The 17,397-nt window shown below is 45.3% G+C and overlaps 1 protein-coding gene across 1 annotated transcript in view; it reads left to right on the top strand.

Moving 5' to 3' along the window:
* The first annotated feature begins 6,462 nt into the window (after window positions 1-6,462).
* The window catches only part of NWD2 (NACHT and WD repeat domain containing 2), a 140,433-nt gene continuing 129,498 nt past the window's right edge, over window positions 6,463-17,397 (top strand). The window contains exon 1 of the mRNA XM_032771718.1: window positions 6,463-6,613. Within this exon, the coding sequence (XP_032627609.1) occupies window positions 6,463-6,613 (151 nt within the window). The remainder of the gene's footprint in view (window positions 6,614-17,397) is intronic.

Genomic DNA, 17,397 nt, shown 5'->3' with positions numbered 1-17,397 from the left:
ATAGTCGTTATCTGTACCCATTTACAGTTTCTATATAAATCTTGTTAAAGTTCTTGCCCTCAGTGACTTCCTGTGTCAGTTAGTGACCCAAGCTACCACTATTTGCAGAATGTGTGCTTATGGTTATAAGAGAAACATTCTAAATATGAACCTAATATGAACCAACTGTGATATCTCCCAGATTCTGCTGCTACTCAAGCAGAAGAGCTTTTCCAAGGAGAAGAGTGAAATTAACAAAACTCTGAACAGTTTCACTCTTCCTATGCCCTGAGACTGCCAAGAATGAGATCAATTCTTCCTCCACCCCACCCACAACAGCAAAGGTATATGCTGGCATTATTCACCAGGAGGGAGGACCAAACAATGGCACCTGGAGAAGAAGAGTAAAGTGGTGGAGCTGATTGCAGCTGCATGGAAGCTGTGGAAGGGGTAGAGTAGTGGATCACCCCAGAAATCTAGAGGTGTAGGACTGGGAGCAGAGAGAGAGGAAAGAAGGAAGAAAAAAAGCTCCTTTTCAAAAGATAAAGATAGATGGAGAGTGGGAGCTTTAAATTTATCAAACACTTTATCAGAAATTTCTCAGAAACTGATGTAGAAGGAGGAGTCCCTGACTTGAGGTCAGGGACGGCACCATGGTAAGATTACAGATGCATATGTTATTCCTGGAAATCACAGTTTCAAATCAAACTATAAACTCGAGGAGCCCAACAACGCTTCAGTAAATATATGTGGACAATGAAAGGTAAACATTTCATTTGACGAAAGGATGACCCAGGGCATAAGAAACGAGATATAGAGCCTTTAATCTCAACTGCACTGATTCAAGTCTCATCCATGTCTATACTGAATGCTTGTTACTATTTGACATCTTATTGATTGCCTAAAGACCTGATCCTGACCTGACTGAGCCCTTAAGTGAAATAAGATGGTACTGTTAGTCCAATTCTTCCTTACAAAGGACACTTTCACGATTGTAACTAACTGATAACAGAGACACCAGCGAAGGCAAAGACTGAATGAGCTACCCTAAGGGCTATAAACCAAATGTGCAACTGTAAGAATCGCATAGCTTTAGAGTTGCTCCTGCAAGTGGACAAATGGTGTCATTTCTCAGTTAAGTGATTCTGCCCCATGCAGGATTACACTGGGATCTCTTCTCTCCACGTAGAAGAGGAGGTGTGAGGGGGTCTGCTGCCTCTGCAATACTGTCCACACATCCCCAGAGCTGCAAAGAGTCTTTGGGCATCTCAATGGAAAGTCACTGGGAATTCTGGATGCCCAGCACCTTTCAGAATCACTGTGAAATATTGTTGTGCATTATTAAATAGCCACAGTCTACTGTGTGGATGGCTGTATTTTAGTGGAGGGCAACATGCTTGTGGTGGAAAGATGCCACATAAACTCACACGTAATTATTTAAAATGCAAAACCTCAGACATGAGGTTTGCTCTAAGCAACATGAGCCCATTACGTCTACAAGGTGGGATTTCCAAAAGTCTTCAGCATTTCTCCAACTCTGCTTCAGCTAAGTCAATGACAATGAGTTACACCAATGTGGAGCTCTTTGGAAAATCCCAGCCATATACTAACTATGGCATTAAATTTAATCTATTAAACAACAACAACACAAGTTTAGCTTGCAGTGGGAACCATAATTTTAAATCTCCAGGCTTTTGTGCAGTTAAATATGAGCCATAGCATTGCATTTAATTTATCACACAGGTTACTTTCCAAGCTTTAAATTCAATTAGAGTTGATCCTTATTCTTCATTTCTTCAGTAAATAAGATTTAAAGTGATGTGTAACTCTCAACATATTATTTTTCAACTGTAGGACCACGTTGCACGTACTGGCCTTGATTCAAATCCTATAGCAACCAATAAGAGTCTTTCTATTGGTGCCAGTGGGTTCTGGATCAGGCCCACTGAGTTGTAGTTTACATCTTGAAAAGTCTTACTGATTTCAGTAGGACTACTCTAAGAATAAGATGCTACTCAGTGTGAGCAAGGGTATAAGAATCAGGCTCTCAGATAATAACTTGAATCTATTCTATTCAATGTTTTAACAGGAGATGCATTTTGTAATATTATACTTAATTTACAGATTAGTGTTCTATGCAGTTTTGTTGTTCCTGTGTCAGTCCCAAAATACTAGAGAGACAAGGTGGGTGAGGAAATACCGTTTTTGAAGAACTTCTCTTTGTCCAATAAAAGATATTACCTCACCCACCTTGTCACTCAAGATTAGTGCTCTGTCAGTTATAACCATTCTTTGAAAAAGCTATTACCTCACCTAACTTGTCTCTTTGAAAAAAATGCATTTAACTGAATGATAAACAAGAAAGGTACAGGAAGAATGGAAAGGGGAGAAAGAAATATGGAATTAATTAAACTCTAGTATTATATTTAGAGAACACTTGGGTAGGTTTATCAAACTAGTGAAGAACTATTCCTAAAAATGTCTTTTAGAACTAAATGTGAAAACAAAAAATATTGTTCAGCTGTAAGCATTTAGGGCCAGATAGTCTTACAGTTTGACACTTTGGCCTGAATAAAAGTAACAACTACTCCCCAGTGCGGGTGAAGGGAAGGGTTCCCAATTTGACACTTAACCAGTGATGAGCACACATCAACTGAAAACCAGGCACATCAACTAATATTTAAAACAGTTTTTAGAACAAAGAAAAATAGTCAGGATATAAAAATTTAGAGATAATGGAAATCTTTCAAATACATGAAATCCTACCTGAACCTGATTTGTAAAGATATAAGATGTACAAAGCACAAAAGGCTGCAGAGAAAATATCAGCTTTTTGCAATGTTCTACTTTGATCATTTCTTGTGTAAAAGGTATTATGTTCTTATGAATCTGAGTGTTCTAATGACTTCAGGAGCATTTAGTCAAGGCAAACTACAGAATAGGATCAACATATTTTAAACATATATTTTAACATTTGGATGTAGTTAACATAGGGCTTATTTATTCAAAACCTATGCGGGTGAGTAACTTTAGTCACATGAACAGTCCCAGTACTCAGAGATTACTTACATGAATAAAGTAACTTACTGCTTATGTTTTTCCAGGATCAGGCTCTTAGTCATAATGTTTTATATCAAGTCACTGGTGGAATGAGAGCCTGCTTCTATTCCCATTGAATTAAGTGCCAAATCTCCCATTAACCTTAAGAATGTAGGAAGAACTGGACATTAAAGGTCTGACCAAAAACCCACTGAAGCCAGTGGGAGTCTTTCCATTGAATTTAATGGGTTTTGGATTAGGTCTTTTGGCCCAGTCCTACAATGAGCTCCATAAATGGATTCTTGTGCCTATATGGAATGCTGCCATATGAGGACAGGGTCTCCATGTGTGGCAGGAATGTAGCTTTGTTTTAAAACCTAAAAGCAAATTATAGCTTGCTCCACATCAAAATTTGCCAAATGTTTTAGTGTACTGGGACTTTCAATTAATGTTTTATGACTGACATAACAATATCCTATTTAGACTTCATATTTCAGTTTACATGACATCCCTTGGTATCCTGTTCCTTTTATTGTTAGCTTAACATATTAAAACTTAAATTATTTAAAGAAAGAGTAACTAAATACCTTCTACATTAACTCAAACTTGTTTTAATATTGATAAATTCTGACAAAAATCAAAACAACTCCTTTTTGCCAAACTGCTCACTCCCCCACAACGTACACACATTTCCTCTTTTTCATATCAACATCTGTCATTTCACTTCATTCCCAGTGCTGCACATGAGCAATTCACAGGAGCAGAATCTAAGACAGTTAGGATATCATCCTATTCCTACTAAGGCAAAATTCCCAGTGAATTAAAATGAGACAGCCTGGGGATCTTAATTAGGTTAAAATGACTGCCAAAATCCATCATAAAATGCAACACATCATGGCTGAGGTAGCCAAAAGCCATAGCCATGAGATTAATCTCCTTAAGAAACTCTCTTAGGAAACAGTTTATGATGGGTTCCAGACCAACTGTAACATAAAAAGGCCCAGCATAAAGTAAGGGATCCCAAGCACCTCTGAGGAGCTGCTTCCACTGTTGGAGGAATAATCATGACTTGCCTTTGGCTCCATGCTGCCTATCTTGTTAGAGCTGGAGAAAAGCAGAGGGTCTAGTCCAGTTAAGCATTAATTCTAGTAAAATGCATAAGATGAAGCCCAGGCTGTTCCACAAATCACTTATCTTATTCAGTGAGCTGTTAGCAGCCTCCTGGGGCTGCTTCTAGGCCTTATCTACATTAGACAAATCACCTGTTGCTGACGATAGAGCTAGCAATGGGTGCAGCTGACCCACTGGTGAATATAGGTACACAAAAGGGAGGCAGGGTGCAGACAAAGAAACCCTGGCATTGGCAGCACTTCAGAAAATGACCAGGTTTTTACTTCAATTTCTGAAACAATGCTGAACATGGTTTGCCATTGACTACACTTGCAGCTAAACCATAATCCACTCCCACTTCAGCTTCACCTGTTGCTGACACTCATTATTAGCAACAGACCATTTTTCCAGCATAGAGGACATGAGAGAGAACTAGAGGCTAGTACCTGAGGCCGGGAGAAAGACTCCCTATATTGGTAAACACCAGGCAACTTGCATATAGTCAGTGCACTGATTTTGGTCCCAGGGAGAAAAGCTGCATCTGTGCGGATTTATAAAATGCTTAAGGCTGTATTTACTTAAATGTATCATATTCACCTGTGTTAAATACATAATAAACTTATTTACTGTATCACTTTATTTACCATACAGCCTGTATGTATATCACATGTATTATATATGTACCAAGAAAGAAATATCTATAAAGAGAGAGCCTTTGGACTATACCGAGATCCCTGTATACCAGCTGGGGAAAGAATCTGCAGCTTGTTTCGAAGAAGGGATCCACCAGACTGGAAGTATCATATAAGGGCCCGGGCCTAGCCCCCGCCCATCTGATGCCAGGTCCCTGCCTGTCTCTCTGGGAGGTTTCTAAACTCTGCAGATTGTGAAAGGTCCGCCGCCTGCTGCTACAGCGTAGCCACTATTTCCCGCTGGAACCAATCCTCCTCTGTCTGGCTCGCGGGCTGGGGCCCCGCAGTCCAGCGCCCCCCTAGTGCGCGCGCGGCCCTGAGCGTGCCTAGTGAAAGGTTTCCGCCGGATCAGCAGGCGGCGGCCGCCCAGCCAGACGCCCCAACCTTTCTGAATATTTCATTGGCGCTGCCCGCCGGGGATGCCAGGCCACTGACTGCTGCAAAGAAGAGCGAGCTCCCGCAGAGCCGCGCTGGCCGCTTCCTGCCCCTTGCAGCCTCTCAAAGCGGGCTTTGAGTCCTTCTTACAAACGAGCGACTGATTTTGGAAATGAAATCCTTCTGCTGGAGCTGACCCGCTGGGGAGCCTGCCCAGATGCAATTAAAACAACAAAAACCCCTCACATCTCTCTGAACTCTTTAGTGGCCAGAGGGTAAGCCAGGAGCAGCTTTCCTATAAAAATCCCCGCCGGCGGCTGTGAAACAGTTTGAGGAGGGAAGGGGCTAGAAATGTTGCTGGAGAAGAGTTGCAGAAGGGAATGTCCCTTTTTGGACGCCGCAGCCCTTAATGCATGAGAAAAATCAACCAACGAAGGGACTTATTATTATAGTGTTTCAGCTGTGACCAGGCTCCCCTGCACCCGCCAGGAGCCTGCTGAGACTGCTCCCCGAGAGTCAGAGCTGAGGATCGACCCCCTCATCCAGAATCTCTCTGCAAAAGCGCCGCGCGCTCTCTTCCCCTGGAAGTCCTACGGGGGCAGCTGATGATGCGTTGTGCCTGCCTGGGCAGGTGTGGAGTGAGAGGGGGGCCGCAGCCCAAGGCATTGGGGGTGGGCTCGTGGACCGAGCTGTGAAATCGCCCACGCTTGTGCCAAGCTAGGGGCGAGCGGCGCGCACTGGCGTGGTGGATGCCTGCGGAGGTTCCCCCCCGCATCCCCGGGCTGGCCGCAGTAGCCGAGCTCTGCTGTGCTGCACCATCGTTGGCGCTCGCTGGGTGATGGGGCCGGGAATGTGGAGTCATCTCTGAACGCCCAGCAGCGAGCCGGGGAGAGCTCAGCGCATAAAGTTTGTTTCCACCCGCCACCTGCTTCTGCAGCCCCTCCTGCTGTCTCGGCCGTGGGGTGCCCTCCAGCTTGCACGTTCCCGGAGCCGGAGGACGCTCAAGCCCAGCTGCCGCTGTCGCCGATGACCTCCAGCTGCCGCCCGGTGCTGCTCTGAGGACACAGGAGGAAGAAGAGGCGGCGGTGGCAGAAGAGGAGCCGGGGAGCCCGTATGGCCGCTCCCAGCGAGCAGGTGGCGAGCGCGGCTGCTCCTGCTGCCACTGCGGGCCGGGGGCTTCTGTGAGCCCGGGGTGGGAGGGGGGACTGCGGCTGCCTCGGAGCTTCTCCTGCGGAGCACTGCGGGGCCGAGCAGGCGGCGGCGGGAGATGTGGCCGGCGGGAGCGGGCGGCCGGCTGCCCTGTCCGCGGGACTCGGCGCTCCGGCGGGCGGCTTTCTCCGGGAACCTCTCGACTCTGCCGTCTCACCTAGCGCCCAGCGGCAGGAGCGTCCGGATCTTCATCAGCGCCAACCCCGAAGGTAACTCGCCCGCGCGCGTTGGCCGGGCCACCGGCCGCCTTTCACCTCGCGGGGGACCCGGGGTGCCCCTGGCTCTGGAGCTCCGCGCCCTCCCTTCCGGGGGCTGCCAGGCGCGGCTCCAGCGGTCTCCCCCGGGGGCCCCGTGCACTCCCCACACACACACTGATGCTGGGTATTGCCAGACTGGCCCCTTAGATCACAACTGAGAACAAGCCCGTGGGGCCTTGGCAAGCGCCCAGCTGTTCTGCACCGGGTGGTGCTGGCAGAAGTTGGTACTTGTCTGCCCATGTCTCTGCTTGAGGGGCTTGCCTGGAAAGGGCACTAAGGCGGGCACAGCCAGCCAGCTCCCTGCTGGCGGCAGCAACAGCTCCTGCTCTTCCTTTCTCTGGGCTGTTCCTATGATCGCGCCTCCTGGGCAGAGGCACAGCAGGGGCGAGCCCTCTCCAGCTGGCCTGCGGCTGTGGGGGAGCAGTGCAGGCATCCCGGGAAATGCTGGCGCTCAGGCCGTCCTGCCCAATAAAGAGAGGAGGCAGTTCGGCGGCTGTAGCCATGTCAGCTACCCCGGGAGCCTGCGGGCAAGTGCGGTTCAGTCCTGCCCTGGGGGAACAGGGCTCTCCTCCTGTAGTTAGTGCTGCAGCCCCTAGTCCTGAGCTGAGGTGCTCAGGACGCCTTCAGCCCAATGTCACAACCAAAGTCACCAGTCGCCAGCTTCCCAGCCTGGAGGATGGCTGGCATCGGCTATTTCTCCCTTCTTCAGCCCTCTAGCCCGGTCAGCCTGATCTTGGGCGGAGGGGCTTCGGGTCTCTGCTTTCCTCCATGGTTGTGAAAACAAACTGAGGCCTGGTCTACACTACGCGTTTAAATCGATTTAAAGAGCGTTAAATCGATTTAACGCTGTACCCGTCCACACTACAACACCCTTTATATCGATATAAAGGGCTCTTTAAATCGATTTCTGTACTCCATCCCGACTAGAGGAGTAGCGCTAAATTCAAATATAACAATATCGATATATCTGTATGATGATCTGGACAATCGCGATCTATGCCCTGGGCAGTACTTCATCTATGGTAGCCATTTTGCTGTCTTTGGTGACAGCAATCTGAACTCGGGATGCAGCGGTGCATAGTAATATGTAAGTATGCCCCACGAACTTGCTTGTATTAAATAATTTTTCCTTGGTGCCACCCGGGAGCTGCTGACAGCAACGGCATGGCGATGCAAGAGTCTACAAATCCAAAATAGAGCTCCAGCAATGAGATCCATACGGGAGATACTAATTGATGCTGTAATGGGGAGACAAATCTGTGTACAAAGACTCCGTTACAGAACACGAAATGCCAAAGCCGTTGAAAAAAATCTCCAGTGGATACACACCGCTGCGTGCAAGCGTAAGACGGCGAAGCTCAGAGACCAAATGGACGCTCATTGGATGGAAGGGGGTACGAGGACTCCAGCTATCCCACAATCCATCAGCAGGCCTCTGAAAAAGTATTTGCAATTCTTGGGAGCTCCAATGTCTATAGGTCTAAACAGTGTTCTGGGTGGCGCGGAATAGCTCTCAGTTCCCCGACCACCACCACCATCCCACCACATGGAGAAAAGGGAAAGAAAGTCATCTTGACTCGTCATGTCACCCTAGTGTACGGAAGCTGCTGTAACATGATCTGCACTCAGGAGGAGCAGCCGCGCCTCTCCCTCCCGGTGGTAAGACTCGTACAATATACTGAATACCGTCTCGCCATAGCCCGTGATGCTCCTGGCTGCTTCCAGGTAAGGCTGCCGGGCGCCTGGTAAAATTGGGAATGGAACTCCTCACTTGAGTCTACGCCAGTAGAATGGACAGAACGGCTGGTAATTATCTTCATCATAGCAACTGGGGGCTGAGCTCATCACTCTCTCCTGTCCTGGTAAAGAAAAATCCGTACTGCCTGACTGTCATAGCCCCGGAGGCCTGCCCCCCATTTACTCACAAAAGTCTACTGGTTTTATTCCTGCTTCCGTTAAATCGTCAATGCAACAAATGGGGGGGGATACTCCACGTAGCCCAGAGTTGGAGGAGGGGGAAGCAATGGTGGGTGTGCACAGGGGCACCCCCTGTGAACTCACACGAGCACTGTGCTGATACTACGTGTCTCTTCTAATACATTGCCCCTTATTCTAGGCACGCACTGACCTCTATGTAGAAACCGAAAGGAGGATTACTCAGTTCCAAGTGAGTCAATCTCCAATTTTCTTTGGCTTGTGCCCCGCCGATTTCAGCCGAGGGGGGGGCACTCATGAGAGCAACCAGTACAGAGAGAGACGGAGAACGCTCTCATTGCCAGTTTTCTTCCAGCAGTTAGTACAGACAGAAGACCGGTAAACCACTCCTATAATTGCAGCAAAGCAAGGGAATGCTTGCTGTGGCGCGCTGGCAGTATCGCCTCTCTCCCCGTGTCGGCTCATCCATACACCAGTATATGGTGCGGAAAAAAAAAAAGCTGAACGGCTCGCATGGTGCGTGCTATGGCATTTGCCAGTGCATGCAGGAAAAGGCACGAAGGATTGTCAGCTGATGTTCCGAGAAGGAATGATCTGACGACATTTCCAGAACACCGCGACGTAATCATTAACCCAGATTCCACGGCGGGGAGATCGGGAACTAGGGATACTACGGAAGAGCAACCCACAATGCAACGCGTTCAGAAATCTGACGTTAGCCCGGACCATGGACGCACAATGCCGAATTACTGTGCCTAGTGTGGCCGCATGAAATCGAATTTATAATATCAGTTTTATAAAACCGATTTTAGCTAATTCGATATTATCCCGTAGTGTAGATGTGGCCTGAAAAGGAACAACTCTGGTAGCTGGATCATGCTGGGATCTGTTATTTTTAAGGGTGAAAGCTGAACAAGAGGTAGCTGCGAGAACTAAATATCCAAGAGCAGTCTTGCACTTAAGTTGCTGGATCATATATTTCACTGCCCTAGGTTATCTGAAGTTTAGCTCTGATTTTAGGAAACAGGCCATTTCACATAAATATAGGCAGTGATATACTCAGATTTTGTTCAGGAATGGGGTTGTAAGAGTAATACACAGAAACTAAAAGCACAGTATCACTGGCTATGTATATATTGCAATTAAGTGTAAGTCATACACAGTGATTAGTCTGAAATAGAATTTAAGAATTTCTCTATAGGTATTTCTGAGAGCAGAGGACTAAAGTTAACACAATAATTTGATCTTAATCCTTGTCTATTTAAAAGGAAGAGTTTCCATTGAAGTCTACAGCCTTGGTTTAAAAACACTGCAGCATCAGGCTCTTTATTAGAAGTCCTTGAAACAGTTAAGCAGCCTGTTCTCAGAAGTACAAAATATTCTGCCTTTAGAGCTGAAGAATTTAGCATACATTCAGGAGAAGGAGTTATTCCCATTCATAAATTTAGTTAATTTAGAATTAAAGTTGCTCAAGTCTATTTCTTTACAAAAATCCAAACAGTAAAAGTAAGGAAATCCTAGATTAAGGAAAGATTCCTACTGCTTGCCAAGAAACAGTGCACTAATTTTATCATGCTCATTCACATCAACCCCCTAATGCCTTCCCTAATACGCTAATTTAATTCAACAATACTGTCACCTTCAATGCACATAACAGAAAATTGAAAGTCACACTTAAAATGACTAATTTGATTTTAAAAAATGAAAAATATCATGGCATAGACAGACATGTGGCTATGACTAATAGAGTACAGAAAGTAAATTGGCACAATAGTAACTTTTTCCAAGCTTTTTTGAATGCATGAGTCAATTTTCAACTCTCAAATTTGGGAGATTTTGTTGCTAGAAGGATTCTTAAAAGGTAGATTCCCCAAAATAAAATTCAATTAATGGTCATTGAAAAATGTTTATAGTTCTTAAACTACACTACTACCCCTCAATATAATGCCACCCAATATAACATGGTAAAGCAGTGCTCTGGGTGGCGGGAGAGGTGCAGGGCTGAGCACTCCAGTGGATCAAAGCACGTTCAATATAACACGGATTCACCTATAACACAGTAAGATTTTTTGGCTCCCAAGGACAGCGTTATATCGAGGTAGAGGTGTATTTAAAAGATTTACATTAATCTACAAGATATTAATTTTATACAAAAAGTAAGTGCTGCAAATTTGGAGAAGATACATAATTGTATTCATGCATAAGTGACCAATTTAAACCTTGCTGGAAGCGTAAATGTATTCTTAACTATGGAGTCACTCTGATTGTGACGCCTTCATAATATTTATCATCAAAGCTGTTTGTCATCACATCCATTTGTCATATTAGCTAGATATTTGTGTTAAAATGCTCAGCAATCAATTAGTTTAAAAAGTTAATATTTAGGCCCCTATCTCACAGTTAGCAGGATTGGTTCCTTAAATTGTTACTTTGAGATATCAATTACTAACCATATTGAGATGAATGGAGCATTTTTGCCTATCAGAGTGATTTCTTTCAGGCTGTTTGCAGACTCTGGAAGGCAACATTGTATTGATTTAACTTTGGTTCATATTTCCAAGTTTTTCTTCACAACAGTATGTCATAACTTTCCTACTCAGATCTGAACCTTAGAGTTCAGAGCATAAGATGCTAGCATGAAACCTCCAAGCTTAATTACCAGCTTAGATCTGATATCGCTGCCACCAGACAGGAATTTCAGTGCCTGCTAACTCTGTCCACCAAAACTCCCGGGGGACCAAGATCAGAATGCCCTGAAGTCTCACAACAAGGAAATAACCCACTTCCCTTCTCCCTCTTTACCTCCTCCCAGGCTTCCTCCTGGTTACCCCTGGAAGATTTCCTGCTTCCAATTCCTTGAAACACAAACCCAGAAGAGATTAAGTGTCTCTCCCTCACCACAGAGGCTATGCAAATTCAAGCTTAGCCAATCAAACACAAAGGGATTTCCGCCCTTTGTTCCTTAGCCTTAACCAGAGAAAAACTCAAACAGGTCTTAAAAAAAAAGCTTTATAAAAAAAAAAAAGACATAAAAAGGTCTCTTGTATCAAGGTGAAATATAATATAGGTTATTGGCTTAAAAGAAAACATGAATAAACAGCCTTATCCAAAAAAGAAATACAGTTTAAAACATTCCAGCACTACACATGTAATACAAAAAAATACAATATAAGCCTATTGTTTTTCTACTTTGTACTCAAACTTGGAAACAGAAGATTAGAAAACCTGAAGAGAGAGAGTCCTCTCTCAGAGCCGAGAGATGACCAGCTCACAGACCAAAGAACACACCAAAAAACTTCCCTCCCTGAGCTTTGAAAAATCCGGTTTCCTGATTGGTCCTCTGGTCAGGTGTTTGGTTCCCTTTGTTAACCCTTTACAGGTAAAAAACATTAACCCTTAGCTATCTGTTTATGATTTCATATTTCCAAGTTTTTCTTCACAACAGTAAAGGCTAGATACATTGTTTTTTAAATGAAAGCCTGAGACAAGATTTTCCCATAGTAACTAATGATTTTGAGTCCCCAACTAGAGATACCTAAAACTAGACTGATTTGGAGAAGGGTAAGGTGTGTGGCATGAAAATCCTTTAAAGCTGAGGCACCCAAAATCACTAGTCCCTTTGGAAAATCTTGGCTTTAGAGTCTAGAGAATCCTCTTGATGACAAATCCATTCATGCAAATATTTGTTGATGGTTCTTGTGACATAGACAGAAATAACTATTACTAACAGTGCGTATGAATTAAAAAAAATTATGAACTGGAAAAAGTTGCCTGTGCCTTGGATTTAATCTAGAAGTTAGTTATTTTCATATCTTAATAAAATCAGGAATTTTCTAAAGAGCTCCTCCCAAAAGTGAATACAAACATAATTTTGAAGAACCTCCCATTTGAAAATGCTTTAAATTCGTTAACAGATTTAAGACCTGATCTTGTGTGTGTTTGTAGGTTCAAAGCTTTACTTATTAATTCTCACAGCATACATTTGTGAACTCTGGGCTTGATCTTTTCTAATTTCTGAACCAGGAGTGGATTTACCATGAAACAAATCATGTGGTGGCACGGGGCCCCCAACAAAAGGGGGATCCCCACAAAATGCAGTACATATCTCATCTGACAACCTGCCCCCAAGTCCTGGCAGGCGGTGCAGCAGGGCTCAGGCAGGCAGGCTACCTGCATGCTGTGGCCAGTGGCCCCATGCCACTCCCGGAAACAGCCAGCTGCTGACATGTCTTTGCATGCCTCTGTCTTGCTGCCCCCTCCCTAGGAAGCTCACAGAGACCCGCTGCCCTGTCTCCCCTGCATGGGGCACGCAGAGACATGCCAGCAGCAGGGTTAAGGCGGCTCCCTGCACGCTCTGCCTCCCTCCCTCCACGCTGAGCCACTCCCAGAGCGACCGGCATGTCCCTGCGGGCCCTGGGGGTGTGTGTCTCCACGCACTGCCCCCGCCCCAAGCGAACTCCACAGCTCCCATTGACCAGGAACTGTGGCCAATGGGAGCGGCGCTTGCGGACGGGGGTTGCACCAGTGGGCAGGAGCATGCAGAGACCCCCCTGGCTCCCCTGCCTAGGAGCCGCTGCCAGGGGGGGTGGGGTGTGTGCCTGTTGCTTTGAGAGCCGTGCCGCCCGAGGTAAATGCTCCTTAACTCCCTCCCATACCCCAGCCCAGAGCCCCCACCCAAACTTCCTCCCACACCCTGACCCCTCACCTCTCCTGGACCCCAAGCCCCTGCCCTAGCCCAGAACCTACACCCCTCACCGCCACCCACATTCCAACCCCCTGCCCAAGCCCAGAGTCCTTACCCAGCATCCAAACTCCCTCCCAGAGCCCAACCTCCGCACCCTTTTCTGCATCCCAGCCCCCTTCGCCAATCAAGGTACCTCTCTTTATTTTCATTTACTTCCCATTACTTATAATATAGGAGGAGAAGGAAGAAAAAAACAATGAAAAACTGTCTGGGGTGGGGAGATAAGAGAGAATGTTCTTTTTCTTAGCTGGGTCCCAAGGAGGGGGCCCTGAAAAATAAACTGTGCACAGGGCCCCACTAAGTCTAAATCTGCCCTATTCTGAACACTCCTGAAACATGCTGAGCGGCCTCAACTCCCACTGACTTCAGTTGAACGTGTACAGCAGTGGTGGGCAACCTATGGCCCAGGGGCATCACGCAGCCTGTCAGGGTAATATGCTATCGGGCTGCGAGACAGTGTTTACATTGACCGTCTTCAGTTCCCGGTGGCCGCAGTTTGCTGTTCCCGGCCAATGAGCGTTGCAGGAAGCGATGCGGGCTACAGGGTCGGGGCTGGTCGCCACTTCCTGCAGCTCCCATTGACCAGGAACAGCAAACCATGGCCGTGGGGAGCTGTGGGTGGTCGTGTCTGCAGACAATCAATGTAAACACTGTCTCGTGGCCTAAGGGCTGCAGGTTGCCCATCATTGGTGTACAGCATCTCACAGGACCTTGCAGGCTAAGCCGTCAAATAGTAAGTGCTGCGAACTTAGGGACACTGACCCAGGTCCTCAGATGCCCCCAAAACTCCAACACCCATTAGACCTTTAAGGATCTGGGCCACTCTTTATTCTGGTCCCAATCCAACAAAGCCCATAAGCAATATACTTAATTTAAAGCACATAAGTAGTTCCCTTAAATTACCAGTGTCTATTAAGGTTGGACACATGCTTAATTACTTTGCTGAATCAGGGGTTTATTCCCTATTTTCACTGGAAATTTCAATATAACCTTAACCCTGGAACTCTTATGGCATCTCACAATACAGTTATATTGTATCAACCAGGCAAGTTACTAACAACTTTAACAGGACTTTATTTTTACAGTGAAAACCTCTGTACCAAGCTGCTGCTGCACCCTCTGTAACTCACTCAGCCTCCTCAACTCCTCCCACCTCCTTCCTGTTTCCTGTCCTTTCAGACACCCAACAGCCAGTGCTCCCAGTTCTAATAACTACAAGCACATTTAAACACCACAGTCCCTCGTCTCTTAAGAAACCCTCCCAATTAAAACAAAACAAAAAACAAACAGACATTTTTGTTCTAACCACAGGAACAAATAGAAAACAAGATACTATACTACTGGTAGAAATATTACACTGGAAACACTGTAGATACTACATGACATAGTCTTTAGTTGAGACAGGTGGTCGTCTGGGTCTGACAGGCCGTCTCTCAAGCCCCGGTTCCAGTGCAATGTCTTGTTGTGTTAGTTCTATGGTGAAGTCATCCAAAGCAGACTGGGTGTTGGCATAATCTCCTCTTGGTGCATAGGCAGGTGCAAGATAAGAAGCATTCTATACCTGCCCATCAGAAAGTCGATAAGTGGAAGGTCCCTTCTTCTCAGATTTTAAGAGCTGTGAATTTATGGTCCCCTTTGCATAAAAATTCCAGGTTTTCATATCCTAATGAAGGAATCACACTCAAACTTTGGTTCCTTAGCATCCCGCCACTTGTCTGTGAAAGCTTTAGGTTTTGTTTGGTTCTGTTCAACTGTTTTTCTGACATCAGGTCGTGCCTTTAACAATCCAGCAATGTTCAGTTTAGTATTCATCTGTTTCCCGTGCAGTAACTCTGCAGGTGATCTTTGCATTGTGGCATGTTGTGTAGCTCGGTAGGCTTGCAAGAAATCAGTAGTGAAGGGTATCCACTATCGCCCTTGCAGTTCAGCTGTTTGCAAACTCCTTCAGACTTCTGTTAAACCGTTCAATTTCCCCATTGGTTTGAGGGTAATATAGGGATGACCTTCTGTGTAAAATGTTCCTGTCTGCTAGAAAGGTTTCAAACTCCAGGGAAGTAAATCGGAAAGCAAATCAAGAGTAGAAAACATTTTCTGCATGGAGTTCTGCAAATACTTTCTCTATGTGAGGAAGAGGATGGCTGTCAATCACAATAGCTTTATTTGGCTCCCTTAAGTTCACACAAAGGCAAATGCCTCCATCCTTCTTCTGCGTCACCGCAATAGGTGAAACCATTCCAAGGAATTAATCTCTTCAATAATGTCATTTTGAACATGTTTTTTATTATCCTCTGAAACAGCTTCCCTGACTGAAAATGGTAAGCGCTGTAATTTCTGTCGTACAGGCATCACATTATTTTGCATTTTAACTTTATGCAGAAACCCATAAGCACAGCCAAGTTTCTCCTAAACCCAGTGTTGGGTCCCAGCTGAAACTAGTGTGTGTACCGCAAGAGTGCTTTGCTGAGGAAGATCAATTCGTCCATTAACTACCCTGAGATTTAAAGAAGCCAATAAATCTCTGCCAAGGATAGGAGTACCTTTGTGGACAATGTAGAACTCTGCAGTTACACAGAAATCACCAAAAGTAACTATTGCTGGCAGGCAATCATGTACTGGAATATGGTTTTTCAAATAGCACACCAACTGAAATTTGGGTTCAGTAAGAGGCACATCTTTAAAGTAATGCAAATAAATGGAATCAGGTAGTATAGATACTGCTGAGCCAGTTATCAGACGGATAGCCATGTTAGTCTGGATCTGTGAAAAGCAACAAAGAGTCCTGTGGCACCTTAAAGACTAACAGATGTATTGGAGCATAAGCTTTCGTGGGTGAATGCCCACTTCATCAGACGCCAGTGTCCAACATTAGCTGAACAGAGTGTGATTTGCCTGATGGTATGGTGGAAATGTTTACAGTGCATTTTATCTGTTCTGGAATATGTACAGTAGTGATTTTGTCCACACTCAGCACAGTAACATCTGGTATTGTAACTGAATGCACCTGTTGATTGAATTGGCTTCTGCGACATACTTTAGCAAATGCCCAATCTTTTGCAAAGATTGCACTGAGCTACTTTTGCTGGATATCCTCTGTAGCTTGCAAGATGTTGTGGGGATCCACAGTGAAAGCATACTTTTACTGTATTTTGCATTTGCTGATACAGTGGCTTTTTATTAGTTTTCCTCTTGCAATTGTTTGTCTGCAGCGATAGTCAACTTTTCTGCAAAGAAGTCACAGCCTGGACTGTGCTTTCTGTATCTCTGCTCATTATTTTGGCTTCAGCTGTAGCTGACTCAATCTGAGTAGCAATGGTTATTGCTTTTTCTAGTGTAAGTTGTGGTTCTAGAAGTAAGTGTCTCACATGACAGCATGGTGTATTTCGCAATGAGCTGATCCTCTAAAACCATCTCATCTGCCCATATTCCCAAAGTCCACAAGTTACAATCAGATCCTCTCAGGGAAGCAATATACTGCATGATAGTCCCCCTGTGTTTCTGCTCATGCTGGCGAAATCTGAGCAGATTAGCTACTTAATTCCACTTTGGCACAAAAAGTTCTTTAATGCAGTGATGTGAAGTCTCATATTTATTTCATCTGCAAAGGAAAAGTGTAAAATATATGCTTGCCCTTCTGCTCCAAGGCATGGATTAGCAGAGCACGCTTTCTTACTTCAGAAATCTCTGTAGCACTGATTGAACGTAAGACCTAAGAACGGCTAGGTACTGAGTTAGACAAACGTCCATCTAGCCCAGTATTCTGTCTATTGACAGTGGCCAATGCCAGGTGCTGCAGAGGAAGTGGTCCTAACAGGCAATGACCAAGTGATCTCTCTCCTGCCATCCATCTACATCCTCTGACAAACAGAGGCTAGGGACACCATTCCTTACCCATCCTGGCTAATAGCCATTAATGGCCTTCACCATGAATTTATCCAGTTCTCTTTTAAATGCTGTTATAGTCCTAGCCTTCACAACCTCTTCAGGTAAGGAGTTTCACAAGTTGACTGTGCGCTGCGTGAAGAAGAACTTCCTTGTATTTGTTTTAAACCTGCTGCCT

The sequence above is a fragment of the Chelonoidis abingdonii genome, chromosome 5 (assembly GCF_003597395.2).
Source record: "Chelonoidis abingdonii isolate Lonesome George chromosome 5, CheloAbing_2.0, whole genome shotgun sequence".
In the NCBI taxonomy this organism is placed as follows: Eukaryota; Metazoa; Chordata; order Testudines; family Testudinidae; genus Chelonoidis; species Chelonoidis abingdonii.
Note: the sequence above shows the minus strand (reverse complement) of the source record. Positions and strands in the feature narration are given on the sequence as shown.